The 22,549-nt window shown below is 44.9% G+C and overlaps 1 protein-coding gene across 1 annotated transcript in view; it reads right to left on the reverse strand.

Annotated features, from left to right (window-relative positions):
- LOC135220322 (pseudouridine-5'-phosphate glycosidase-like) overlaps positions 1 to 22,549 on the reverse strand; it is a 77,579-nt gene that overhangs the window by 50,956 nt on the left and 4,074 nt on the right. The window contains 1 exon segment of the mRNA XM_064257560.1: positions 13,599 to 13,686. Within this exon segment, the coding sequence (XP_064113630.1) occupies positions 13,599 to 13,672 (74 nt within the window). The 5' untranslated portion in view covers positions 13,673 to 13,686.

Below are 22,549 nucleotides of genomic sequence, written 5' to 3' on the forward strand. Positions count from 1 at the left end.
CGAGGGAGGCGTCTGAAAACAGAAGGAAGTCCATTGGTAGAGAAACGCAGGACACCCTTCAAAAGATTTTGGTCATCCAACCACCAATGAAGGTCTTCTCTTACTTCCAGAGACAGAGGAACCTCTAACAGTGTGAGTCCCCACCGAAGACCAGAATTCACCCAGTCTCCATTGTAGAGACCAAAGATAAAGATGCCCATGAGGGACCATCTTCTCCAGGGGGAGACAAAACCCCTAGAAGAACCTGCCACTGATGAGCTCACTGATGTGGTCCCAACAGGAAGTAGCGTGCCATCACTCACAACTTCTCTAATCTCTGATCGATGGGAAAACTCTTGCAACTGCCGTATCGATGACCATGCCCAGGTAGAGAATACTTGACTGGGTACAAGGTTTGACTCTTCGTGGTTAACTACAATGCCAAGTTCCAGACAAAACTGAAGCAGACGATCTCTGTCCTGCAGCAGCTTTTCCCTGGAACCTGCCAAGACCAACCAATCATCTTGGTACCTCAGCAAACGGATCCCGAGCATGGGTCCAACTTGATACGAAAGAGAAGACCCTTGCGAACACTTGAGGGGCTGTGGTCAGCCTGAAGCACAGGACTTTGAACTCGAAGACCTTGTCCCAACAAGAGAGAAGCAAAGGAACTCCCCTGAACACCGGATGATAGGGATCTGGAAGTATGTTCCCTCAAGTCATCGACAGTATGAAGTCGTATTTCCCTCACAGCTGCCAACCCTGAACGTGGGTCTCCATCTTGAACCGTGTCTCATGATGAAGTGATTCAAGGTGGATAAATCGATCACAGGTCTCCAACCTCCCGACTCCTTGGGCACCAAAAAGATGTGGACTGTAAAACCCCAGAGACAGACGCACCACTTCCTCTATCGCATCCTTGTCCAGCATCTTCTGCATTCTCCCGAAGAACCAAGAACTTCTGAGAATCTGGAGGAGATGCCCTTTGAGCTGCAGCTTGTTTGAGAGAGAAGGAGGGAAGCCGATTGGCAGGTAGTAGGTACCCTACTGGAAGGACATCTACCACCCACTTCACGCCCCACAACTCAGCCACTTGGACAAATGGCCCGCAAAGCACTGCCTCCTCCTCCCCCCCCCCCCCCCCCCCCCCAACCCCCCCCCCCCCCCCCCCCGGCACAGGAGAGGGAGAGGCAGCAACCTGCTGACGGCCCCCTTACCTCCAGGCGACGATCTTCGTGACTGCTGCCAGGCAGGGAAACGAGGAGGAGCCAGACACCTCAGAGGATGAGACTCCAACTTAGACACAGTTCTTGGTGTCGGCCCGCCACCCGGTCTATCGCATCCTCCAACTCGGTCCAAGGGAACAAAATTAAAATTAAAAACTCCAACAGATCCCCATTTCTCAACACCAGCAAGGTTTCAGGGTCAACTGATCTTTCCATCCAGGATAAAGCAGCGTCTCTTCTAATCAGGAGAAGGTTAGCCCATAAATTAACACTGAGGTAAGCCATATACGAAAACGTCTTGCCCCCGGACTGCAAACAAACTGGCAAGAGAGGACACAGTCACCAACCCTTCTCGGGACCTGTCAGAAGCTATCTTGGCAACGACCATAGACCAGAGCCAAGAAAACCGTCTGCAACATGGAAGCTGCCGTAGATTCCAATGCTGAGGTGTCTTGTCTTGTGGAGACAACGATGGAGCACCGACTTCACCTGCTCCAAAGTCCATCCCCGGCTTTAGACGAATTGACATCGGGTTAAGATGACACGACATCAAAAAAAGGCAGAGATCATAGCGTAGTACTTCTTATGCCTCATGAGAGGCAGAGGTAATAGCTTGGGAGAGCCTGTTTTGAAATAGAGACATTAACCTTATGCAAGACCGACTGGACGTGCCATGACAAGGGAAGTTGAAACGAAGGCTTCGGATCCTGCATAGCTCCCAGCAAGGCTTCCAAGCAGAAAGGAGGTGTAAGACGACCGACCCTGAGTCCTGTTCTCCAAATTGTTGAAACCACGAAAGAGATCGACGACTTCTGAAAACGGAAGACAAAAACTCTTGCATGTCTCCCTCCTCCTGCTTCGGTAACGGAGACCGACAACGAGAGGAGTGTGCAGTCCATCTAAAACCCTTTCCTCATTCAAAATAACAGAAGAACCAGCAGCCCAAACAGCCCGAAACACCAACTAACCTATGTGGGCTGGACTCAAGTGCCGACTCCCGGGACGAACCAACCACAACACCATGAATATCACTACGCTCCACCAACAGATGACTCCTTAACATGGCCGCAAATGGGCACAGGTATGGCAGACGTACCCGGGCGTGGCAGATGAACAAATGTGAGCTGGGGAGGAATCTCAAACACTCGAGAACGAATGAGAATCCCTTGGAGTTGAACTCCTGGAAGAACCAGGGAGAGGGGCATGCAAACACTCCTGCCGCACCAAGTCCACACTCACAACCTTCGACCTCTTGACAGGCACCTTGAGATACTTGGGTTTGTTTATGCTGAGGAGAACCCCATTACATGGCCTGTCCTTCTGCAGACAGTGCCTAAAAAAAAAAACTTACGCTTCCTCTCCGATGTAGTGATGAGGGGTTGGTATTATGTTGAACACTAGAGAACAAAAATATATTTCATTTAAGAAAAGCATAAATGTTGAAAGCGAACAAGTTGGGCAGAGAATATAGAGACGTCTCCACACAACATGTCTCTACTACAGTGTTCTCTCTCTCTCTCTCTCTCTCTCTCTCTCTCTCTCTCTCTCTCTCTCTCTCTCTCTCTCACACACAGATCCATATTTTTTGTATGATAAATAAATTTACTAATTTTCAAATATCAATATTAATGTAAACAGCAATAATATTAATTCATTAAGGAAAATAGTAGTGAATTAGTAAGATTTTATTTATAAATTAAAAAATTATGTAAGAATGAAGGAAATCCCAGTCCTCACCCATCTTTCTTTCTAATTTCAGGTACTAAAGCTGTCAAATATATCAATTAATGTAACAAGGGGGAGGGGGAGTGAGCTGTTGTGTTGTGCTGCCACTAAATGTTCATGTAATTTCTCTCTCTCTCCCTCTCTTTTACTGAGAGAAAGAATGTTATGGTACATGTACTAGTGTATTTTTATTACTATTTTCAAATAATAATAATAATAATAATAATAATAATAATAATAATAATAATAATAATAATGACACCGTGGCAGAGTGGGTTAGGTAGTCAATTGACTTGTTAAGCAACATTGGGGATGGCCAGTCGTTGGATGGGTGACCGCTCTCCTCGGCATTGATTCCTTGGGAAAGGATCTTTACCATAATTTCCTCAGCCTACTCAGCTGTAAATGAGTACCTATTCCTGATGGGGGTAGGGTCCAGCATGCTATGGGTATTAAATAGCAAAACTCAGCAATGATGGAAAGAAATGAAGAATTAAACAACAACGACGTAAATGGAACCTCTGGCAGCAGAGGAGCTTCGTCTGGCAGCCAGGTATTCAGCCCAATTGAAGGGGAAGACGGTCAGGTACTTGGAGGTCGTCATCCAGCAACTGACCACCACAACGACAGTAACCAACAACCAGAGACTGGAGCTACAGAAGCAAACCAGAGGAAGAAATGGACAAGAGAGGAAAATAAGGAAAATATGGAGATGCTACATCAGAAGCAACCCAACGGAGAGAGGATATAGATGAAGGTTGGTCAACATCTGGAATGAGAGGAATAATACCCCCCAAAAAGAGCAGAGGCTGGCAGACCAAGTAAGGAACATAAAGAAAAAGAACTGGCTCTCCCCAACAGAAAGAGAGGAACTCGAAAGGGAAATGACACACGGCAACGAATTACACGAAGACGAACTGAGAGACAATGCCACAGAAGACGACAGGGAGGATGAGGTATCAAACAACGACACACGAGGAGACACCGTCGAAGTAACAAACAGGACGGAATGGGTAGAAAAGATCAGACAATGGATGAAGCCAGACACAGAGAGAACAAAGATCCCCTCCATGAAAGCCTACAACACCAAGAAATTAAGGGAGAAAACAAGTGAAGTCAATGAATTAATGAGACTAATACACACCACCAATATCACAGAAACAAAAAATAAAAACTTGATATATGCAGGAGCAAGATTAGTAGCAGGACTGGTGAGGACACGAACACCAACACCACCAGCACAACCAACCCAACAGAAACCAAAACAGCAACCGTCTTGGAAAAGGCGCCTGGAAAAGCAAATCATGGTGATGAGATCTGACTTGAGTAAACTGAAAGAGATGGCAGAAAAAAGGCTAAGAAGCAAAAAAACAAGGGAGGAACTGAACGAGAAATACAAAGTACAGGAGAGGGGACTAAAACAAACAACAATAGATGATGTAAAACAGAGGCTTAAGGCCAAAGCACATAAGATCCAATGGTACATGAACAGGAATAAGGGATACCAACAGAACAAACTATTCGGAACCAACCAGAAAAGACTATACACCCAACTAAGAGGGGAAGACAACCACCAAGAAATTCCAGAGGCCGAACCAAGTAAGAGACTCTGGGAAAACATATGGAGCAACCCAGTATCACACAACAAACACGCAACATGGCTCCAGGAAGTCAAGGCAGAACGAAACGGTGGGGGGAGGAATAAAACAAAGATTCACTGACATCACGACAGACACAGTCAGGGACACCAACTAAAGAAAAAGCCAAACTGGAAAGCCCAGGTCCGATGAAGTCCATGGATACTGGCTCAAAAACTTCAAGGCCCTACATCCAAGAATAGCAGAACAACTCCAGCATTGTATCACAAACCACCATGCGCCCAAATGGATGCCCCACAGGAAGAACATCCTTAGTCCAGAAGGACAAGAGTAAGGGAAATATAGCCAGTAACTACAGGCCTATCACCTGCCTACCAATAATGTGGAAGTTACTAACAGTATCATCAGTGAAAGGCCATACAACTACCTAGAGGATACAAACACCATACCCCCACCAACAGAAAGGCTGCAGAAGGAAGTGTAGGGGACACAAAAGACCAGCTCCTGATAGACAAAATGGTAATGAAGAACAGTAAGAGAAGGAAAACCAACCTAAGCATGGCATGGATAGACTATAAGAAAGCCTTCAACATGATACACACACATGGCTAATAGAATGCCTGAAAATATATGGGGCAGAGGAAAACACCATCAGCTTCCTCAAAATGAAATTTTCATTATTAAAATGAAGTTTTATTGTATACTTACCGAACAATTATAGAGCCGTGATTTCCACGAGCGGCAGGATACTAAATTCAAATTTAGCGCGTCGGCGTCGCCAACACTGGTGGTGATGACGTCATCTCCCTCCACTCGCGGGAGAGAACCAGGTACAACTGCCCAGGTGAATCCAATTCTTTCTGCCCGTCCGTCCACCTAAGGGGAGGAGGGGTGGGTATAATCATAAATTGTTCGGTAAGTATACAATAAAACTTCATTTTAATAATGAAAATTTCATTTTTATTGTAGTGTCTTACCGAACAATTATAGAGCTGATTACACATTTATGGGAAGGTGGGATTCAGTGGACCACTAGTATTTTTAAATGGTTACATTTATGCAAATACCAGTAAAACACTCAAGGTGTCTGTTGTACCTTACCTTGTAAGAGAGCTACAGCAGACTGTTACTGCCTCTGGTCGGTGCTCTTCTTACTAATGTAGAGGAATTGGAATTTGACCAAAGTTAGCCTACAGGAGTGGAATCCTTCCGTAGTTCAAGCGAGTCAAGGCTGACTGACGGAGGATAGTAACAACAAAGATTGCCCCGCCCTTGCCCTGGGCTAAGACCAGAAATTCAATCATACAAAACATTTGTCACCAACACCAGATTTAAAAAACACATATACCAACCATTGTAAAATCTGACCTAACAGACTGGTGAGTATCCCAGGTACTCAGTACCCCCAGCTTCCCTTGAACTCGACAACCTATTCAAGGTGAAAAGTTAGCATAGAGGTGACGACCCCTGTGCCGTTTCTCCCAACACCATGCCAGAAAACCGCCACCGGACCTAACGTTTTACAATTTCTCGAAAACCGTTTCTATCTCTTTGAGATAATGACTCGCAAAAACCGAATTCGATCTCCAGAACGTGCTCTGAAGAATCGAAGCTAAAGATAAATTCTTTCTGAATGCTAAAGAAGTTGCCACTGCTCTAACCTCGTGAGCTTTAAACTCTCAGAACGGAAAGATTGTCGTTCTCGGACTGCGAGTGAGCTTCCCTGATAAGCTCTCTAATAAAGAACGAATATAGCATTCTTAGAAAGAGGACGAGAGGGATTTTGAACCGAGGTCCAGAGCTTAGAAGATTGTCCTCTAATGCCCTTAGTGGCAAACAGATACTGCTTAATAAGCCCTGACTGGACATAAGAGCCTTTCCTCCTCCTCATGTCCAACCAAATCAGATAAGTTCCTTACCACAAAACTCCTCGGCCAAGGATTAGAAGGATTCTCATTTTTGGCTAGAAAGGTCAAAGATACCGAAAATACAGCATTGCCTTGAGAGAAACCGACTCTTTTGTCTATAGCGTGCAATTCGCTGACACGCTTAGCAGAAGCTAGTGCAATAAGAAAGAGTGCCTTCTTAGTCAAGTTCCTGAGTGAAGCCGACTTCAAAGGCTCAAACGGTGGCCCCATGGAGGAACTTAAGCCACCACATCCAAGTTCCAAGCCACTGTATCTTGCGGGAGCTTAGTGGTTTCGAAAGACCTAATGAGGTCCGACAGATCTGAATTGGAGGAAATATCCAAACCTCGATGTCGAAAAACCGAAGAGAGCATGGCTCTATATCCTCTGATCGTCGAAGGAGCCAGTTTCTTAGAGTTCTAAGAAATAGAAGAAAATCTGCTATTTCTGTTAAAGAGGTCGCAAGAAGTAGAGACTTTAGCACTTCTACACCACTCTCTGAAGATTCTCCACTTCCCTTGATAGAGTTTGTTAGAAGACTCTCTCCTACAACGAGCGATAGCTTCTGCAGCTCTTCTTGAAAATCCTTTCGCTCTGACAAGATTCCGGACAGTCTGAACCCTGTCAGAGCTAGAGCGGACAAGTTTTGGTGGAACCTCTTGAAGTGAGGTTGTTTGAGAAGCCACTTCTCTGGAGGAAGAAGTCTGGGGAAGTCTACTAACAACTGGAGAAGGTCCGGGAACCACTCTTTCCTGGGCCAAAAGGGAGCGATTAACGTTAGCGTTACATTGCTGTGCGACATGAACTTGTTCAGCACCTCTCTTATTAGACCGAACGGAGGGAATGCATAAGCTTCCAGACCCGACCAATCCAACAGCATTGCGTCCACCGGACCAAGCTAGAGGATCTGGGGACTGGCGAACAAAAGAGAGGAAGACGGTTGTTCCTTGATGTCTGGGCGAACAGGTCTATTGACGGTCGTCCCCAAAGTCGCCAAAGTTTCTGACAAATCTTGTTGTCCAAAGTCCACTCCAGAGGTAAACACTTGCTGTTGACGACTTAACTCGTCCGCCAGGACGTTCATCTTTCCGGAACAAATCTCGGGACTAGCTGAACCTTCGCTTCGTTTGACCACAGGAGGAGATCCTTGGCTACTTCGTACAGAGAGAAAGACTGAGTCCCCCCCTGTTTCCGCACGTACGAGAGAGCCGTGGAGTTGTCGGAATGCACTGCCACTACTCGACCTTCTACTAAGCTCCGAAACTGTCTGAGCCCCAAGAAAAATTGCTAACAGTTCCTTTGCATTTATGTGGAACTTCTTCTCCTTCTCTGACCAAGCTCCTGAAGTCCGTTGATTTCCCAGTAGGGCTCCCCAACCTGTGTCCGATGCGTCGGAAAAGAACTGTAGGTTCGGGAGGATGGGTCGTAAATCTAACCTTCTTCCAACCTTGCTCGAGGAGGGAGCCACCACCTTAGGTCCTCTTTTATTTGATCTGTGACGGAAGGGAAAGGTAATCGAGTCTGGTGTGTCTTCCTGCACCAAGAGGCTCTCAGGAAAAACTGCAGAGGTCTCATGTGCAGTCTTCCCAACGTCACAAATTTCTCCACTGACGTCAATTTGCCCAGGAGCCTCATCCACTGATTGGCAGAACTTACCTTTTTGTCCAAGAACTCCTGAACTGTCTCCAGACAGCCTTGAACCCTCTTCGGGGACAGAAAAGCCCGAAAAACTTGAGCATTCAGAATCATCCCCAAATAAAGGATGCTCTGAGATGGAACCAACTGGGACTTCTGTTTGTTGACCAGAATTCCTAACTTTCTGGCAAGATCCAGAGTTGTTCCAAGGTCCTTCATGCACCGACTCTCTGATTCCGACCGGAGAAGCCAATCGTCCAGATAGAGGGAGATTCTTAACTCCCTAATATGTGCAGAGCCAGCTCATTTCCTATCGGGGATAGAACCCTGGTGAAAACTTGAGGAGCGGTTGCTAGTCCGAAGCAAAGCGCCCGAAACTGAAACACCTTGCCTTCGAACATGAACCTCAGGTACTTCCGAGATTCGCGATGTATCGGAATGTGAAAATAAGCGTCTTGCATGTCCAGAGAGACATCCAATCCCCCTGTCTGATGGACTCCAGAACCGACCGAGTGGTCTCCATATGAAATTTTGTTTTCTGGACATGCAAGTTCAGGGCGCTCACATCCAAAAACCGGCTCCAGCCCCCTGATGACTTGGGAACTACAAAAAGGCGATTGTAAAAGCCTGGAGGAAAATCCTCTTCTATCTGTTCTATCGCTTCTTTGAGAACAAGCGCTTCCACTTCTGCGGCTAGCGCCAGAAATTTGTCTGAGCCGGAGAGTATGCCTGGAATGGAATTGGCACAGGTGAGAGCGAGGGAGTTGAAACGAGAGGAATACGATAGCCGAACTTGAGTACTTGCACTACCCAGGCGTTCTCTTCTGCTCCTCTATGTTTTCCCATTCCTCCCAAAAACAGCGCCAGCCTGGCTCCCACTGGTGCATGAAGAACCGAGCTTTCATTTGGAAGGTTTGTTAACCTTGGCCGAGGCCTTAGACTGAGGTCGCAAATTCGACTTCGGCCAGGAAAGAAGCGCTTGGGTTTTCTCCCTCGAAAAGGAGCTTGGGTCAGAGGAGAAACCGAAGGAACAGTCTCCACAGGAGCTTTAGGTCTCTTAGTAGACTGTGCCAGTAAATCCGAAGTAGATTTCTTATCTAGCGCAGACGAAATTGACAACACTACATCGTCTGGAAAGAGGTTATCTTTCACAAAAGGAGCAAACAAGAGAGCAGACTTCTGTTGGGACGTAACCCTTTTAGAAGCAAAGGAGCACCAAAGTTGCCTTTTCTTAAGGGTACCAAAGGCGATGAGCGAAGCTAACTCATCACAATCCATCCCTAATGGATTTGTCCGCACAGGACAGAACACCAATCCAATCCTCCGCTTAAACTCCTGAGAAAGAGAAGGACAAGTCTTCGATCTTGGCCGCTAAAGCGCCAATAGTCCAATCAAGGAAGCTAAAGACTTCCAAAAGTTTAAATTGATTCTTTACAACGTGGTCCAACTCAGGCGCTGTAAAGAAAACTTTCGCTGCGGCGAAAGCAGATCTTCTAGAGGAGTCGATTAAACTGGAGAAGTCTCCCTGGGAGGAGGCAGAAACTCCCAGAGAAGGAGCTTCCCCAGTTACATAAAACCTATACCTCTTACGAAGCAACTTAGAGGGAGGGTAAGCAAAAAGAGCCTTCCCTAAGTCTCTTTTCATAGACATCCATTTCTCCGTCTCTTTCAACGAATGTCTAACCGCTTTAGATAGAACAAGTTTTGGGAGGAGAGGGTCTGAAGTTTTCCTCCTCATCAAAAAAGTCGAAGTTGGGGAGCGCGGGCGGGGCCGCTTTCTCAAAATAATCTGGATAAGATACCAGAAGAAATCTAAGGAGACGTGAATAACACGAGAGGTGATGTGAATCCTCCTCCTCTACTTCTTCTTCATTCTCCGATACCGCCGAAGAAGTAGACGGAACTACACCGGATCTGAAGGTTTCGAACCACCCTTGGACTCATTCATCCAGTTGGTTAACATCTCTAACTGCTTGCGCAAAGGCGCCAGAGACGAATCAAAAACAGTTAACGTAGGCTTGGAAGAGCCTAAATGTTCAGCAGGAGGCGGAAAAACTACTTGCGCCTCGCTCGGAGCCGCCGTTTGAAATTCGAGGCGAAACAGGCGCATCAGGCGTAACAGACGAAAAAGCGCCTAAAGAAACACCCTTAGAACTGCTAGCTACAGCGCTAAAACCACAATCTCTACTAGTAGATGGAGCCGAAAAAGGCACAGATTGAGGCGACGAACGAGTCGCTAATGGTCGCGGCGCAACCCTACTCTCAGGCTCCTTATACCGCTTGACTGGAGGAGGCGAAGAATCGGCGCCTGAAAGCCTCTTTAAGGGACGCGAAACGGCGCGAATCTCGCCAAGAGCGCCGCGCGACCGGAGACGAATCGCTTGAATCATTCGAAAGGCGTCTGACCGCAACACCTTTCCAACGCTTAACCGAGCCCTGTTGAGGCGCAACAGGCTCAACAAGAGAGGCGCCTGTCTGTGGGCAAATCCCGATCGAACTCCCTTGGACTTCCGGTATGTCTTCTCCCCGGTGCGGGGGAGTCTGGACAGTGACCTTTGTCTAGGAGACGTGTCAGGACAGACAGACGCACCCTCAACTACACTCTTACCTGAAGCCGCTTTCTCCAAAAAACGTCTTAACTGAATTACCAAGTTGCAAAACCGTATTCGCTAGTACCGAAAAATTTCTGATCTAGCCTCGATTCCAGACTGGCAATGGTGTCGGAAGAAACTACACGGGAAGCCGGAGAAGCGGGATTAGTAGGAGGAATAGGAGGTGTAGTTAAAGGAGACATAACAATTTGAGGAGAAAACAGAAGGAACAGAAGCATCGCAAGACGAAGCGGAGCTAAGTCTACTTTCCCTAAGCGTGCTTTTCTAATTCTGTCTTTAGCTAATTTCTCCGAGTATGAACTAAAAAACTTCCATTGAGAATCAGTCCAATCACTACACTCGTTACATGTTCGATCTGCTGAACAAACCTGTCCCATAAAACTTAACACATTTAGTGTGAGAAATCATATTCTAACTTGGATAATCTAGTTTACATCCTGAGATGCAAAACCTAACTCCCGACGGACTAGAATCCGACATGGCAACGCCTAAATAAAAAGCAAAATAACAACAACGCCAAAAAAGAGTACTTCACCAATTCCGAAGATCAATTCCACAAGAAAAAAAGCGAAGCAAAGTCATCCAACCGCACCGACCACCGATGTTCACCGGACGAACCGGCAGGAAAAGAATTGGATTCACCTGGGCAGTTGTACCTGGTTCTCCCGCGAGTGGAGGGAGATGACGTCATCACCACCAGTGTTGGCGACCGCCGACGCGCTAAATTTGAATTTAGTATCCTGCCGCTCGTGGAAATCACGGCTCTATAATTGTTCGGTAAGACACTACAATAAAAATACAAAGCACAACTGGAATACAATACTTACAAACTCTAGAATAAGACTAGCAGAGGTTAATATCAGGGGAGGGATCTTCCAGGGTGACTCACTGTCCCCACTACTCTTCATAGTAGCCATGATTCCCATGACAAAAGTACTGCAGAAGATGGATGCTCTTTACCAACTCAATAAAAGAGGCAACAGAATTAACCATCTGATGTCATGGATGACATCAAGCTGTAAGGTAACAGCATCAAGAAAATAGATACCCTAATCCAGACTGTAAGGATTGTATCTGGGGACATCAGGATGGAGTTTGGAATAGAAAAATGTGCCTTAGTCAACATACAAAAGGGCAAAGTAACTAGGACTGAAGGGATAAGCTACCAGATGGGAGCAACATCAACACATAGATGAGACGGGATACAAATACCTGGGAATAATGGAAGGAGGGGATATAAAACACCAAGAGATGAAGGACACGATCAGGAAAGAATATATGCAGAGACTCAAGGCGATACTCAAGTCAAAACTCAACGCCGGAAATATGATAAAAGCCATAAACACATGGGCAGTGCCAGTAATCAGATACAGTGCAGGAATAGTGGAATGGAAGAAGGCAGAACTCCGCAACATAGACCAGAAAACTAAGAAAAATATGACAATACACAAAGCACTACACCCAAGAGCAAATACTGACAGACTATACATAACACGAAAGGAGGGAGGGAGAGGGACTACTAAGCATAGAGGACTGCGTCAATATCGAGAACAGAGCACTGGGGCAATATCTGAAAACCAATGAAGACGAGTGGCTCAAGAGTGCATGGGAAGAAGGACTGATAAAAGTAGACGAAGACCCAGAAATATACAGAGACAGGAAAATGACAAACAGAACAGAGGAATGGCACAACAAACCAATGCACGGACAATACATGAGACAGACTAAAGAACTGGCCAACAATGACACATGGCAATGGTCACAGAGGGGAGAGCTCAAGAAGGAAACTGAAGGAATGATAACAGCAGCACAAGATAAGGCCCTAAGAACCAGATATATCCAAAGAACGATAGATGGAAATAACATCTCTCCCATATGTGGGAAATGCAATACGAAAAATGAGACCATAAACACATAGCAAGCGAATGTCTGGCACTTTCACAGAACCTGTACAAAAAGAGGCATGATTCAGTGGCAAAAGCCCTCCACTGGAGCCTGTGCAAGAAACACCAGCTACCTTGCAGTAATAAGTGGTATAAGCACCAACCTGAAGGAGTGATAGAAAACGATCAGGCAAAGATCCTCTGGGACTATGGTATCAGAAACAGATAGGGTGATATGTGGCAAATAGACCAGATGTGACGTTGATTGACAAAATCAAGAAGAAAGTATCACTCTTTGATGTCGCAATACCATGGGACACCAGAGTTGAAGAGACAGAAAGGGAAAAAATGGATAAGTATCAAGACCTAAAAATAGAAATAAGAAGGATATGGATGTGCCAGTGGAAATTGTACCCATAATCATAGGAGCACTAGGCACGATCCCAAGATCCCTGAAAAGGAATCTGCAAAAACTAGAGCTGAAGTAGCTCCAGGACTCATGCAGAAGAGTGTGATCCTAAAATCGGCGCACATAGTAAGGAGAGTGATGGACTCCTAAGGAGGCAGGATGCAACCCAGAACCCCACACTATAAATACCACCCAGTCGAATTGGAGGACTGTGATAAAAAAAAAAATCAATATAAAATAATAATAATAACTGTAATTACAAAATTCATATGTGATAGTATTTTAAAGAAATACAATAATCTTTCCATTTCACTCATTTAAATAAGGATAACTCTCTCTCTCTCTCTCTCTCTCTCTCTCTCCCCCCCCCCCTCTCTCTCTTCTCTCTCTGAGAAGTATGATTTTGTATGATAAATAAATGATTAAACTATTTTCAAATATTATTATTAATTTAAACAGAAATAATATCAATTCATTAAAGAAAATACTATAGTGAATTAGTCAGATTTTAGTTTATAAATTTCAAAAAAATGGGATTGTGAAAAAACACAGATTTAGCATGGATACTAATAAAAACCAAATGTTTTTTCATCTATTCCATCCATGTAAAAAGCAATCACTTACTTTTGACAGCCAAGATGAAATCCCAATCTTGATGGCTTTAAAAGTTTGAAAATACTTGGGCCTCTATGCAACATGTTTATTCCTGGAACTAGAAATTTGAAACAAGCATTAAACATTTATCATAAGATGAGGGCCTTCAACTACAAAAAACTAACTATATATTTACATATCTATGAAACACTGGTTTCGAGTAACAATTTTGTACAGTACTGACAAATATGTATATATCTGAGACACCATGTAGTGCTGTCACAGCAGAAAAATCTAATTTTTCAAAAAATAAATTTTTTCACATGCAAACCCATTATGTACTGGTATATGTTCGCCTCAAGCTATCTCAAAGTCATCCAGTTGTTTTCAGCAGAATTTGATCCAACTGCTGCATGGCAGGGTTTGGGAAATGGCAAATTTTTATTATACTTAATTATGTATAATGTACTATGTGAAAACATTCCATTTAAAAAAATTTGATTTGTTACAACACAAAAACCCATTACGTACATTACACTGGCATAAGTAGCTATTCAAAAGGGAGGTTTCATTTCCAGAAGATCAGTCAATCTAGGATAGCATAGTTAATAAACACAACACGAATCTTGATACTACTGAAGGGGCATGATATAAATAAAGCAATGGGTGGTACTCAGACTTGCATGTAAAGGTACAACAGTGTAGAGAAAATTTTTTTCTTGACAGTATAAGTTTGCAGGCAGTTCCCGGTTATCGGTGGACTCGATTAATGGAGATCCAGTTTTATGGGGCTTGTCTAGCGCCATAAAATCTGTTATCAGCACCATAAGATGCCGATAATAGTTATGGCGGCATAACATACCTAACAATGGCACCATTAACCGAAACTCAGCGCCATAAGTGCCATAAATATCCAGGTTTTGGTTAATGGCGTTTTCGCGAACGGAACCCCCGTTGATAACCAAAGACTCCCTGTAATAACTTACAGCTACAGATCTGACAGCAAGAAACAAGATTTTCATTGTTTGTTAACTATACAAGCAGTGAGAAATGACAAATTTTTAAAGTATAATTTGTATTTTTCCTAACTACTATACAAACCTGAGGTCCTTTACATAAGGAATTACTTTCTGCAAAGCTGGAATGGCCATTTAACTTTTGAACAAGGTGGTTAGGCAGTTCACTATCGTCAGGTTGGTGGGAGTCCCACCTGCCCGGATGTAAACATTCCAATTTGCCTTTCAGCCCAGGTAACTGATTGAGGGGTGGCATGACATGAGCTTAAAACCATAAAGGACTTCGGGTCTGAATAGGAATTGCTTTCAGCGCAGCTGGAAAATGGCTGTTTAACTTTAAACAAGGTGATGGACTACAGGTGGGAGTCCCATCCACCCAGTCGGTGCACACCCACTTCACCTTTTGACCCAGGAAGCAGAATGAGGGATGGGTGAGGTGGGCATATAACTTGCAAAGGACCTCAGGTTTACATAGTTAGGAAAAATACAAATTACTTTAAAAATTTGTCATTTGTTCCTCCACATATACAAACCGTCAGTCCTTTACAATAGGAAAACTTACTCCTTGGAGGGAGGATTCTGAGTAGGTTTCTGAACTGACTAGTTTGCCTAACATGGGATTTCTTCCTAGTCATATAAGAGCAAAGGAAGGTCACCAGCCTCTGACGTGTTGAACAGAAGTGTGAATGAGTTTACTACTATACTACTATGGCCAACTGTTGTGTGTGTGCATATGTGTGGTAACATTGCTTCAAAATAGGCTTGCATGAGCCCAGGGCATCAGACAATAAAACTAGGGATAATGAATAGGTTTGTTTTATTGTCAGCCCCTCTCTCCCCTTGCTAGAGAGATAGGACTTGTATCTATTAAACTATCTAAGATCATAGACAGTTACGTAGGCTCACCCATATGACATCACCTGACAAGCATGCGTGGATGGCAACTCATCTCTCTCTGCAAGACGGGAGAGATAAAAGAGAGGAGAGAGCGAGCCAGTCCCCCACATAAGCTTGCTCTTTACCACCAAACACGTTAGGTGAGATATAAAACTGTCCACTAAGGAGGGATCTGGGCAAGCTACACAACTTCTTGAGCAGTCACTATAAGGTTGAGGGAAAAGGAGTCCCAGGGCCTGTGGGCAATGTCCTGAAGGTAGAAAGATATGAGAGTGGACAGCCTATGCCACTTTCTGTCTTAATACAGGCAGTCCCCGGGTTACGACGGGGTTCCGTTCTTGAGACGCGTCGTAAGCTGGAACATCGTCAAAAATCCTAAGAAAACCTACATTTTTAATGCTTTGGGTGCATTGAAAACTATGTAAACTGCATTCTTATGGCATTTTTTCATCAAAAACCTTCAAATATTGATTATTTTGCATTTTGGTGTCATATTTCATCTGCCAGATGAGCGTTGTAGGCATCGTAACCCTGGAACACGCGTCGTAACCGTCGTAACCCGGGGACTGCCTGTACTACCTGTAAAACCGATAGGTCCTTCCAGAGAGCAAAGGACGGACAATGTCCCTATCCTCCTGAGGTAATTGGAACGAACTCCTGGCAACATGTTGAACATCACATACTCTTGTTCAATAGCCTTACAAGGCTACAAAGAAAACATGTTTTTCAATTCATCGACTCTCGGGCTTGAGATGTCGAGTCTTCTTGAAGATAGAACCAAATGACGCTAACTGGATACTACAGTAGTATCTTGTACAATTGCGTGATACTAACCAGTTTGAGATGGGACTGAATGTAACTCAAAAGTCTTACTACGAGTTCTGGGACAAACTTGAGTGTGACAGAAACTCATCACCTCGAGTGCCACAGTCTGGTTGGAGGCCTAGGCCTCTACAGACAGGAAGACTAAGCAGGAGACCTCATTCAGGTGCGCTTACCAGTGGGTTTGCATCACCTGTCTGGGACCCTGGCACTGTTTCATGCAATAATGTGCCAGGATGAGGTTGCATTTGAGCGTTGGACTTCAATCTCTTTTGTAAGTCAGGCCCAGGTCCGTAGACCGGGGGACCTTACCCGGGGAAAAGATTCCCGAGGCTAAAACTGATGACACAAGGATCTTATTGGAGCCTCTGGCAACACAGGTTTCCAGGAGAACAGTGCACTTCTGGTGATGCTCGTATCCACAGAGTCCATGTGCCTGTGAATCCTATGGCATGGGGTTCCATGGAACCCTGTGCAGCAGTTGCTACCAATACATACCCATGTGTTGGTGGAAGGTTCTTCAATGGCCCAGTGTCGGTGGCATGGGTGTCCAAGGAGACCAGTGCCTCTGTTACTCTCATGGTGCAGGGTTCGGAAGAGCCTTGTACCACAGTTCCCATGTCTGTAGACAGGGAATGAAAACTGAAACATCCCTTGCCTCTTCCAAGGCTTGACGATTGTTCTATGGGTTTTGGGAGATGTTTCTACGAATGACCGTGGAAGTGGATCGATGGAACAGTACAATGACCGCTTCTGCTGACTATTATTGTTGGGAGGCTCCAAAGAGTGAAAAATATTGCATAATGTCTGGGTATGAGGGCCAAATCCCTGTCACCTGACACTGATGATGAGCTTGATTGCTGTTATGTTCCAATTTCCCAGAATGTACCTGGCTAACAGCTCTACCAAGTGTGCAGCTGCCCACTCGTATACTTGAATCATCAACTTGTGTGTAGATTTGGAGGGAAACCTGTTCCCCCCCTCTTATTTTGGTTGACATTAGTTACTCTTGCGATGAATGGGGTACTGACACTAATCCGTCCGTGCAGAGAAACTTACTAAGATCCTGAACCTCTGGAAAAGCTATGAAAGTTGTCCTGAGTTTCAAATATTGATGTCGAGATGTTTTCCATACTAGTTCCACTCACCTGGAAGAAGCAAGTCTTCCAGGTGTGCTCCTCTTCCCTCCGTTGATGCACCTGCGAATATGGGTATGTGATGTACTTGAGAACAGGGGCATGACAAGAGGAGGATGCAGAGACACTAACCTTATGGGAGACAAGAATTCTAGCATTCTCCACTGAAAGGAAAAAAGGGAAGCCATTCTTGGGGGCCTGGTTTCCCCAAGAGTGACAGGTGAATGAGGACAACTTGTTACTGTTGAACTGTCTATTCCTTAGTAATAGAAATAGTTGAAATCTTCTCTGAACCTGCTGGTATGGGACTGAGACTGAAACACCAGCATGATAGGGCACTGAGTGTTCTGCTCGAGTGTGAGGTCGAGCTTTTCAAACTTAAACTAGATGCTAAGTACCGCCAAGTAGAAAAGACGTCTCCTGTTCCCAGAAGATTGATATGTAATACTGTATTAGGAAATATGTATTCTAATGAGTACTACTGAGAGTACTGTATTCAGCAATGTCTGCACCTTATGCTGTGCTCCAGTCTTCTTTGAGGCCAAAGCCTTCTTGAGAAAAGACTGAGGAGATGACCTTGTTGCATCTCCAAGTGCTCAAACCCTTGAGTTGGCAGCAGTTGGTCGGGAACCTGGCTGAATACATGAAGTACTGGTAGGAAGAGAAGAAGCACCTGAATGCTTTGACACCTTCTTTTGTACTGTGCCTGAACAAGACTGGGGAGCAGACTCTTCAGTACTGGTTTGGGTTACTCGAGGTTTTGGAAAAAAAAAAAAACTGATACCTAAAGCGACTTGGAAGCTCCCGAATCACGTCCAGGATGATCCACAGGAGCCTTCTCTACCGAAGAAACCCCGGGAAGTTAGGCACAGCACCCAGCCTTGCAAGACTACCCAGAACTGGATCCAAGTAGGCAAATCTTGGAGACTAGCGCACTCATGCTCCCAATTCACAATACCTCAGCGAAGTATGTAATATGGCCCTTGAGTCTGGGGACTGAGGTGAGCCAATGAGAGATCCCCTCTGCCTTCCCTATGGAGGAAGGCAGTCCCTTAAAGTCTTGTGATGGGACTTCTTTGAGGCTGAGAAGCAACCTTCTTCTTCAACTGGCTAGCAATCAAAAAAATAGGTGAGGAGGCGGCAGCAGACCAAGACGAAAAAATGTTATTGTCATGATACAATAAAGTTTTATGCATACTTACCTGGCAGATATATACTTAGCTATAGACTCCGTCGTCCCCGATAGAAATTCGAATTTCGCGGCACACTCTACAGGTAGGTCAGGTGATCTACCGCCCCGCCGACTGGTGGCGGAATGGGCAATAGGAATCATTCCCGTTTTCTAAGACAGATTTTCTCTTCCACCTGTCTCCTGAGGGAGGTCGGGTGGGACCATACACCGTTATATCTGCCAGTTAAGTATGCATAAAACTTTATTGTATCATGACAATAACATTTTATGCATTCAACTTACCTGTCAGATATACTTAGCTGATTGGCACCTTTGGCGGAGGGTAAGAGACAGCTAATCTACTGAAATAGACAGGAAACAACATATGTTGTAGGTAATAAAATTAAAAACCTTGATTCCTACCTGTGTTAGCGAAAGACTTCATGGCTACTGCCTAGGAGCCCGTATCGCTTCAAGAGCCTCAGCGAGGTAGTGACCTCATGCTAAAAGTTCTTGATGGTCTGTTACAGGGGTCTTACCCACTTACGCTTCAGAACCTTAGGATCTTTGTCAATGGGTCCTATCCACTACATGACAAAACACCTTGCCTATTGGCATGATCATAGAGCACGACACTAATCCCGATCACCTGATCCTCATTGGGGTTAGTACTAAGATTTAAAGGAGTCTATCCCCGAACATCCTTTCAAGCAACCCACAACTCAACAACAATATTAAAACTAATTATTAAAAATATTAAAAAACAAATTAAGGATCAGCATCTGCTCCATTTCCCAGCATAGTATCCGCTGATACATAAGGTCCAAGAGCGAAACATTTATCGTATGTTATTCTAACATCCTTTAAATAGTGGGATGCAAATACTGAATTGCACCTCCAATAAGTTGCTGCTAAAATGTTTCTCATGGACATATTCTTCGTTAAAGAAAGGGAAGTTGCCACAGCCCGGACTTCGTGAGCTTCACTCTCAGCAGCTTTAAAGAGTTCTCTTGGCAATTCCTATGAGCTTCGGTAATTACATTTCTGACAAAGAATGCCAGTGCGTTCTTGACATAGGTCTTTTTTGGGGTTTCTTACCAAACACCAAAGACCTTGTCGACATCCCTGAAGCTGTCTTCTTTTCTAAATAAAATTTTAAGGTCCTGACTGGGTGCAAAGGGACCGATCCAACTCCCTTCCTACCAGAGAAGAGAGTCCCTTGACTTCGAAACTTCTAGGCCAAGGTTAGAAGGGTTCTCATTCTTTGCTAGGAAAAGATCCTGGAAAGAAATGACAGCCGAGTCTTTTCTAAATCCCACCCGAGAGTCCAAAGCATGCAATTCACTGATCCTCTTAGCAGTTGCGAGAGCCAACAGGAATATGCATTTGCTAGTAAGATCTCTGAATGAGATTTTATCTATAGGTTCAAACCTGTCCGACATCAAGAACTTTAGGACAACGTCCAGGTTCCAACTCGGGGGAATCGACGATCTCAATTTCTTAGTCTCGAAAGACCTGATGAGATCAGGAAGATCCTTATTATTCTCGAGATTCAGCCCTCTGTTTCTAAAAACAGCTGAGAGCATGCTCCTATATCCCTTGATAGTTGATACGGCCAATTTGGATTCTTCTCTTAAGAAGAGGAGAAAATCCGCGATTTCGGTACAGAGGTATTGGAAGAGGACAGCTTCTTCGACCTACACCATCTACGGAAAACTTCCCACTTCGATTGGTAGACCCGCAGGGTAGAGGCCTTGTACTCACACTCTTTTGTGCAGCCCGTCTAATCCTATCCCTCTCTAACTTCTTTCAAGTAAGAAGTTAGAGTCTTCCATTCATTAGCATCCAACTTTTCACACTCAATACAGGTGTTAGCCAAAGAAACAGTCAAACCCCCTACATTACGACATACAGTGTGAGGATCAACCGAAGCCTTCGGTATCCTCACCTTGCAGCCTACATTACACACACTCTCACACTAAACACTTGAATCAGACATTCTATTAGAAAAATCAAAAGCAAGTCCAAATCCAGTCCACAGTAGCGAATGCCAAAACAACGATCCAGTACGTCACCAAGAAATCCAATAAAGATGATCAATAAAGTCTTGAAAAGCGAATTCCAGTCAGGAGGTAGTAACAACAATGTTGATACCACCGGCGACAGTGAAAATATGATAGAAAACGGGAATGGTTCCTAGTCCTGCCACCCAGGGCAGGCAGGTAGATCACCTGACCTACCGGTAGCGAGTGCGCGAAAATTTGAATTTCTGTCGGGGACGACGGAAGTCTTAGCTATGTATATATCTGACAGGTAAGTTCCAATTGTATGAAAATATCCGTTCAATTTGCAGATCGAATCCGGAGCGTAAGTCTGTGGTAGGGAAGAAATGGAATAGCAAATGTTCCCAGTCCTAATCATCGGTTGCCCTGGCCCCAGTTCCCGGAAAATTCCGAAGAGACAGATGGGACCAGTGAGATACCTAGCATTCTTACACTACCTGATGGAGGCCAAAGATCCGACAGGCGAACAAGGCCGTGGGCGGTCATCAAACCAAGTTGATAGTATGGGTTTGGAAGAGGACTCTCATTCATGTGAACATGGATGAGGGGCATCCCGAAAACATGCTACAGTCTTCCTAGAAGCATAGGTCTCCTTAGGGGAAGAAGACTGGATGGGGAATCCCATCTTGCCTTTCCTAGGTGAGTGGACCGGTAGGCCAACGTCACCAATCTGGAACTGTTGCACTGTTCCCATACAGAACTGTATGAGAGCAGACGGGGGTTGATTAAGAGCCACACTCTGTACTTTCTCTCTCTTTGTTTGGTAAGGTTTGGGTCTGTAGACCAGGAAGGAGGTTCCCAAGACTAAGCACTGTTGCACTGGGTGTCTGTGGAACCTCGGGCAGCAGTTGCTCCCATGCCAGATATAGTCAATTGAGAGTTACAGTATACTGGTAGTGAGAGATCCTGACCCTGTAGCCTTCTACTCTGGGACTTCTACGGTTGGGAGAGGCACCTTCTTCTTCCTACACTTGGTAGCTTAGGATGAAGGGGAGGAGATGACAGCACACAATCAAGATGAAGGAAAAGATGACAAATTCTCACATTCCACTACCAGTCTGACACTTTTCCTATACAGGAAGGAGCTATGAGGCTGATCATGCCAACATGTGTGGATGTTATCTTCATGTGAGCAGCTTGTAAGCATGAAGGCGGATGAGGGCTGACCTGGGGGAGTGATCACACATTCTTGGGTGTGAACTCAGGGTGTCTTCACATACGTCCCAGTCTTCTTTGAGGCTTGGCCTCTTACATATGAAGAAGATTGTATGGGGAATTCACTGATAGCTTCTCCAGGCACATGGACTTGAAATTAACTATACCATTAAGAGATCTTGGCCATGTACTCAGGAGAGTAAAGGGGGGGTGAACGCAGCACTTTCAATATTGTGCATTCACTCTCTTCTTATCAGTGTTGTGGAGATTCTTCTGAGACAGAGGTGCCTACACCAGCTAGTGGTGTTGACCCGCAATACTGGTAAAGGTGGTGATACGAGTCCCGCTCGAGACTCACACACCTGGAGCTCCCAAGTCACAAGTGAACCGATCATTGGTTGCTCCCTATACTCGAGTGTCAGAGGAAACTCAAACAGAAGAAGGATATATATGTCAGTGGAGGTAAGTCCACAATGCTGGTAAACATAACTTGAGATTTCAAGGAACCCCGAGTACTTGGACTGACACAATTCTTCAAGGAATTTCTCGCACTTGAGCTTCTGAGTCATGGATGACCATCAGTTGCTCCCTCTACCCGAGTGTCTGAAGAAACACGGGCAGAGGTACAAACTAGTCTGGGAAAAAAAACCTCCTGAAAATACAAGTATGTATAAGTGACACATGTTACCTCTTCAACTTGTCATATCTCAGACTCACGCAC

This window comes from Macrobrachium nipponense, chromosome 1, assembly GCF_015104395.2.
Source record: "Macrobrachium nipponense isolate FS-2020 chromosome 1, ASM1510439v2, whole genome shotgun sequence".
NCBI classification, from domain to species: Eukaryota; Metazoa; Arthropoda; class Malacostraca; order Decapoda; family Palaemonidae; genus Macrobrachium; species Macrobrachium nipponense.